The sequence below is a fragment of the Pundamilia nyererei genome, unplaced genomic scaffold (genome assembly GCF_000239375.1).
Source record: "Pundamilia nyererei isolate P.nyererei 1_Seehausen unplaced genomic scaffold, PunNye1.0 scaffold00031, whole genome shotgun sequence".
Lineage (NCBI taxonomy): Eukaryota > Metazoa > Chordata > Actinopteri > Cichliformes > Cichlidae > Pundamilia > Pundamilia nyererei.
In genome coordinates this window covers 4,706,097-4,713,469 of record NW_005187432.1, presented here as the reverse complement: position 1 = coordinate 4,713,469, position 7,373 = coordinate 4,706,097, and the positions used below count along the sequence as shown (strand labels likewise).

The window sequence follows — 7,373 nt, the reverse complement described above, 5'->3', positions numbered from 1 at the left end:
CGCATGCACCAGTAAAATGTCTAAGACGGGACTGTGCCGGGTCCCCAGCCCTGAGTCAAGCTGTTTGCATGTAATGTCTCCTCAGTTACAGTAAATGCTTACAAAGAATCACGAATCCAGCGTTTTTACTAAAGATCAAACAGTTAGAATAACAATACTAAGAATCGGTCAAATATAATGATGCGGTGAATTCACTGGCTTTATAAAAGCCCAGAACATTCTTTAGTGAAATTACTTAATACATAATTTAAAAACTGTATTGTATTGTGAAAGCACCAGACTTCCGGTTCAATCCGAAAGTAAAGGTGGATTCATTGTGGGAAGGGCGATAAACTAGTGCAAGGTGAAGGTCTGTTCATCTGTTTTCTTCCTCTCGGTCACTTTAACCTGGTTCTTCGGTCTGTCAGATTAAACTGGAGTCGTCCAGGAGGATGAGGATAACCGTGCTGCTTGTCTCCCTCCTGTTCGGTAACATCACCTTTATTCCGCTTTCTGTTTCTGTCAGTTTGATCAGTCAACAGTTGAAATACTCACTTGGCGCACACACGCACCGAGTGTGGCGATTCTTCACGTCCAGTTCACGTTATTTCACCACAGTAACAACTTAAGATTACTCAGATATAACTTGTTAAAATGCCAGTATGAAGTTAAGAACATGAAGTCGTCTGTGTGAGCATCTGTATCAGTTCTTAATCGCTGCTTTCGGCTCCCTCCCGTGTGCGTGTTTTCTTACGTTTTTCATTCTTTCCTCATTACCTCTCTGTCTCTCTGTCATCCCTCTCCCTCACTTACAGTTGGGTAAATATTTAAATTCCACCGCTTTTCACAGAGATATCAACACAGGTATAACTGATAGCTCAGGTGGAAGCAGGACTGCTCTGCGTTCAAATATGGGTTGATTACTTGCGCAGAGTGCAGAAGAACAAAACATGATCTGCGTCGGACACATCCGCATTACACAGTAACTGTGTCATTTGGGTAAATACGCACATGCCAATGTACCGGTATTGTGCAGTGTCATACTGGGTATTTATTAAAGTCGGTAGCCTATTAAAATCCTGCCAGTCCACTGCTCGACTGCGTGCATGCATTTTGTACTGGGTTTCCCCTGCCGCTGTGAAACTGGCGACCCCAGGTCATCAATAAGCATCAATGCTGTTGAAACCTGGCCTACTGAATTGTACTTTGCTTCTCTTACTTGACAGATGATGATGATGTACATGCAGTGACACATTTATTAGGCTACTTGAAAATATATTTCATTAAATTACAATGCATGTGGAACATTATGATATTAGGCAGAAGACTTGGTCCTGAACAGACTGTGTTCTCTATATGTCAGCATAGCATTAGTTTATTAATGTTTATTAAATTAATTGTATTTATATTTATAATCAATAACTGACATTTCTGTTCATCTAAAGGTCACAAAAGAAAATGCATGAACATCAGAGAATCGCTGTATATTGACTAATAGTACTTACTGTCATGTCACGCTGCGGCTCTGAGGCAGGAACTTTCCTTATTTTACTGATTGATACACCTGTGCTCCTCCTGCATGTTTTTACATGTGCTGACAGAGTTTTCACACAGTGTGTATACCTCTGAGGATTTAAACTATATTGAATAAGTGACATTGTCATGGTCCTCCATCTTTGAGTTATGGACCTAAGAGTTCTGATTGTTGTTGACTAATTCCTGCTTGATTCATAGTTAGTATATTGTTATGTTTTTTCAGTTTTGTTTTTAGTAGATATTTTCTAGCTTATTTCTATAGGTTCTGTCTTAGTTTTGTAATCTAGTTTTGCAATTCTGGTTCAGTTCAGCTGTATCTACTTTTCCACTTGTTTTTTAAACATTAAAATAATTCATTTAAATTCTGTCCTATTTATATACCACTAGTTCAGAACAGCAGTCACGTCAAGGAGCTTAATATTGTAAAGAACCTACAGTATTAGAATCAAAACCTCAACAGTCAGATGATCCCCTGTGACCAGCACTTGGTGACTGTGTGAAGGAAGAAAAACAACAACAAAAAAGGGAGAGAAAAGACAAGGGTAATGACATCCTGTAGTGGTGTATAAATGCACGGGGAATGAAAATAATGGGAAAGGAGGAAAAATGCATCATGGGAAGCCTCCAGCAGCCTGACCTCATAACTAAGGAATGAGTCAGTGTCACCTGATCCACCCCTAACTATGACAAAACTCAGATCTGCTTTCAGAAACTGATTTCCAGTCTGTTTTTTAGCCTCAGGAACTCAGGACAGAAGTTCACCCACTACCGTTTTCGTTTTGTAGTTTCTTAAATTTCAGAATAGAAACAGGAAAGCTGGACTTTCTTTTCATGTGTTTGCACAATTGAGCTACAGATAATTCTACACCGGCTCACATTGTTTGTTTAGTATGGAACTCAGATTGATTTAACCTCTTTCTGCGTCCTCAGTTTCCCAGTATGCCTCAGGAGTCGAGGTGTATGAGGGGGAGGAGTCTGTCCTTCTGCTCTGCCAGCTTCCCGTTCCAGCTGAAGAGGGTGTAGTTGTGTGGGGACGCGATGACCTGAATCCTTCAATCATCCATGTTCGCACAGAGGAAGGTGATTATCTTACAGACCAAAATAAACAATACGTCGACAGAACATCCATTCAAAAGGACGCCCTGAAGACCGGAGACCTCAGCCTCACTCTGAGAAAACCTACATTCTCTGACAGTGGACTCTACACCTGCACCGTACGCAAGGTTGGAGAAAAACAGAACCAGACTGAAGTGCAACTAAAGGTCAAAGGTCAGTGCTGTAGATTCCCCTTAGAGAGTGACCAGAGAGAAAAGTGACCATCCAACATTACAAAGATGAAAGGCTTTCAGGAACGGTCAACATAACCAGAGAAGATCAAAGGCTACGTTCACACTGCAGGTCTTAATGCTCAAGTCCAATTTTTTGATGAAATCCGATTTTTTTGTCTGGTTGTTTACACTACAAATAAAATGTTACAGCAAACGCGCTCTAGTGTGAACCATTCACGGTCCTCAAAGCGCAAAAGAAGATGTCACACACAACGCGCTCTGTTTAGACCCAGACCAAACAGTATTGTTTGACTGATGGCACTTAATATAAAGACTTGTTTCGGACTTTACGTTTCCCAATTTTGCCTTAAGTAATGAAGTTATTTTGTTATTTACATATGGCCTAATAATTATCCTTATTGCTGTTTTAGAGAGGAGCGGTGCTTCAAAGGATAGTTGCAGATTTCTGTCAGAATCTGCAGATTAAATAGCCAGGCGCTGATAATTGGCGTCTGTCTTGTGTCAGTTATGTAAAAGGCGGATTTAATGCGACATGACCATTCAAACAGCAGTCGCTTTCTAAAACATCAGATATGTATCGGATTCAGTACCACATACGAAAGTGACCCAGATCGGATTTGAAAATATCGGATTTGTGCTGTTTAAACTGTCATACCATGATCGGATATGGGTCGCATGGGGTCTGAAAAGTCTAATTTGATGCGCTTTCGCCTGCAGTGTGAACGTAGCCAAGGTCAGACTTCTGTTTAAAAAGGATAACATATAAAAACAATCAAAATAAGATTTAAAAATCTTAAATCCATTTGAAGCAGAGGTCATACTAGAATTCATTTCAATTAGCATGGTTATTATCAGTGAATTCATATTAATTATTAATGAATTCTTCAAAACATTCAGCATCATGTTCAGGTTGTGTTTGTGTTCATTACAGAGCGTCCTCCTCCTCCTCCAATCTGGCCCAAAGTTCTCCCAGCGGTCCTGGTTCCGGTGCTTGTCCTGGCTATTGGCATTAGTATTTTCATGTGTCTTGTATATCAAAGGATGAAGAAAACAGCAGGTGGGTGTAATAGTGTGTGAGTGGGTGGGTGGCCCTTTATAGATCACCATAGTAACAAATGCTGAATACCTGGCCTGCTCCTAAAGGAGCGGTGCTTACAGTTTCAGTTTTACATTTGATGTCACTGAGCAAAGTTTCTACAGAAGCCCCAACTACTACATGTTCTGACTGGATATAAAAAAATAAGATGAAATGTTTTCTATTTTCCCCAGAAATCCGTTTGGAAAATTATTATTGATAACTTGACAGAGTAAACCTATAACACACCTGTCTCTGTTGGACAGGTGTGTTATAAAAATGTGTGGTATGAATCTGTATCTGTCCTTCTGGCAGCAGAGCTGAATCAGCCTGAGCAGCATTCCTTCTGCCTGTCCAGCAGTGGTGTGTGGTGACACTTATAGGAAGACTGCCAGAAATGATGCTTTCTGCACTTCTTCTTGGCTGCAGAATTGTAAAATGTTATTACCTTTATAGTTGTCATGTAATTATTTATTTAATTTTGATTTATTTAAAACCATTTCTAGCAATAAAACACCATGAAAACACCCCAATACACATAAAATTGTATAAAAAGGACATCAATTATCAAAAGTAAATGTACTATGGCTTAAACTCTGTACATCGTGGAAATAAGTGATTCCTAATAGATGTTTTTTCGAAAGCTGGAGCCTGCATCTGTTCAACTTACCAGTTTTATTAAGCAGTGTTGCCGAGATGGTAACAGAGAAGTGAAAGAGCCAGGTTGCCTCAAACACTTCTCCTCCATCAGGCTCCCCGCAAAGACCCAAAACATGCGTGTGCAATCAACCAGAAAAAAGCTACTGACCTCTCAGTGCCATTAAATCACATTTCTCTCAATGAAGACCCCAATGCAGGATTTAAACCTCATGTCAAAAGAACAAAAAGAAAGGTATTGTAACCTTTATTAAAGTCAAATTCAAAAAGCATTGAAATCCAAAAAGCCAAAAGAAGTCCAAAAGAACACGAGGGTAAAAAAAACAATGAACAAAACAAGGATTAGAAACCCGAGGAGGACAATACAGAAACTGTGACAAAAGACAAAGGTATGCTGGAGCTATGTATACATACAGATACAATGAGGACTAAATAGGGTAGAGTGGAAACTCCTGAGTGGAGTTTGTATATTCTTGTTGTGCTATCTGAGTTCTCTGTGTGGATATTCCTGGCATCTCAAACCTGCCAAATGAAAAATTAAAGGCAACCCCTTGTGAGTGAGAGAATATCCAGAAGTAGCTTCGTCTCATTTCTAATGTTTTTAAATTAGTGTTGATGTCTTGTGCAGTTTCCTCTTTATATACCTCTGTGAAACCTCTCAATTATCTTTTATCTGAATAGTGGAACACAGAATAACTTGACTTAATGACAATTATTCCTCAATCAGTCTCCAAAAGTTGATTCTGTTCATCTGGACGTAGCATATTGTGGGGGAAACGTTTTGTCACTCATCCAAATGACTTCTTCAGTCTCAGCTGACTGCAGGTTTCCCCAGTCTTATAAACAGTACATTTGCATAATGACTGAAACTAGCCCACTGAAGGAACAATGGGCTGGGAGGTCAGTTCTTTAATCATAACCATGTAAATTCTCATGACTTGCAGCCATTCCCCAACTCTCTGTGAATGGTACTCATGGCCATTGATCAGTGGCTTTTGGTCAGTGGTTGTTGATCAATGGTCATTATGCAAATGTACTGTTTATAAGATTGGGGAAACCTGCAGTCAGCTGAGACTGAAGAAGTCACTCGGATGAGTGACGAAACGTTTCCCCCACAATATGCTACGTCCAGATGAACAGAATCAACTTTTGAAGATTTACTTTCCTGGATGATTGAAAATGCATCAAGACATTTCTCAATCCGATTTTTAAAAACATTTTGAACACTGATTTTTGTCTCAACTATACTTCAAATGTTTGTTTTTAATGTGATTTACAGTTTCTGTTTGGCACAGCTCATGTTCTGCTCTGTTCCCTCAGTCTGCCAGCTCAAAGTTGTTGATGTGACAGAGGGAGCAGATTCTGTCCTGCTACCCTTCATATCCAAAAAACTGAGGAATACGGAGACCGCCAAAGTGGAGTGGAAGCATATCCAAGAAGACGAAATGAAGGTTGTGTATGAGAAGGATCGGAAAAGTCAAGGCGTACCTTACACAGACCGCACAGAGATGAGGAAAGATCCATGGAACACAGGAAACGCCAGCCTAACTTTGTTAGGTCCTCGCTCTGAAGATGGAGGTGTTTACATATGCACCATGTATGACACGTATGGAAAGGCCCTGAAACAGAAAGTAGTGGCACTCTGGGTCAAAGGTCAGTATTAGAGGATGTGAGCTTGAAAGATCCTGATGATGTCTTAGTGTGTTAACTTGCTTTGTTTCAAAGAAACATCTACAGTCACATTTAAGCATATTACTAAGTTGTTTGTGAAGGTCTGTCTTCACATAAAAAAAACTCTGAAGAACTGATGAGTTATACAGTAAATGAAAAGCAGTGTGAGAGACAGAAGAATGCAGGCTATCACGAATCTTAGAACCTGTGTAGTAAACTACAAAAGTGCAAAGTGACAGCAGTTGTGAGCTGTGTTGATGCAACAGGCAGTTACATTTGTAGGGAAGAGCACATCAGGTTACAGAATGGGTTACCTCATAGCATTTCAGAATGGTTTGCAGTTGCAATTGTGCAGATTTCCCACTGAAGCATTAATCTCCAGTAACAGTCATGAAGTGGGAAGAGTTTGTTTTTTTTGCAGATGAAATCATAGAGAATAAAACTACAGTCCTAAGTAATAACTATATTTAGTACAAAGTAATTGTTTTCAGCAAAGATGTTTTCAGGAAACAGGAAAAACAGCTCTGAATGTGAGTGTTTATTATCCTCTGTCCTTCATACTAACTACACACAGTCACGTGATCTTGGTCTTGGTCAGGACTCTGATCTGACCTGATGCTGTGTTTCTCCTTTACAGAGGGCTGGCTGAAAACCATCAGAAGCTTCTTCCCGTGTGCCAGACAGAACAGACAGAATTATGTCATCTGAATGAAAAGGCAAAGGTGAATCTGTTCACTGTTCAGTCAATGTGATTCATCTCTTCTTGATGAAGCTTTTCCAAATGAAACTCACAGTAATAAGGTCATTACCAAATGAAAAGTCACATTGACAAATATGTAAAACTACTGTGTGTTTGTGAGCTCTCAGATGTCTGTTTCAGTCAGTTTGAACACTTGACACATGCACTCAGCACAACCTGAACTAATATTCAGATCGTCTGTGCACAATTTAAACTAAAGTTCTGCATAGAGAGGTGAGAGCAGTAAAGTGTTTTTTAGTACATTTTTAAATAAAATTTAAGATTTATTTCATTTATTTGGGAATAAAATAGAAAAATTCTAAAAATGTTAACTATCTAACATTTACAAAGGTAAACAGTTACTTTGATGACAGATGTCTGTACTAATTGATACTGTAGTATTTAACTATTTTAACTTTGATTTCAA

The 7,373-nt window shown here is 39.3% G+C and overlaps 1 protein-coding gene across 1 annotated transcript; it reads left to right on the top strand.

The window, feature by feature from the left end:
• The first annotated feature begins 325 nt into the window (after window positions 1-325).
• LOC102211761 (uncharacterized) lies at window positions 326-7,191 on the top strand. Its single transcript, XM_005729155.2, has 5 exons — window positions 326-468; window positions 2,446-2,784; window positions 3,736-3,861; window positions 5,857-6,189; window positions 6,845-7,191. Exons 1-5 carry the CDS (start codon window positions 432-434, stop codon window positions 6,913-6,915), a joined length of 906 nt encoding a protein of 301 aa, XP_005729212.1. The 5' UTR covers window positions 326-431; the 3' UTR covers window positions 6,916-7,191.
• Window positions 7,192-7,373: the final 182 nt, after the last annotated feature.

Bases quoted from the DNA above. Each gene is read 5' to 3' on its own strand.
- LOC102211761 (XM_005729155.2), top strand. From the start codon at position 432: ATGAGGATAACCGTGCTGCTTGTCTCCCTCCTGTTCG. The intron at 2,785-3,735 runs GTCAGTGCTGTA...TGTTCATTACAG, and splicing joins AGTGCAACTAAAGGTCAAAG to AGCGTCCTCCTCCTCCTCCA. The intron at 6,190-6,844 runs GTCAGTATTAGA...TCTCCTTTACAG, and splicing joins AGTGGCACTCTGGGTCAAAG to AGGGCTGGCTGAAAACCATC.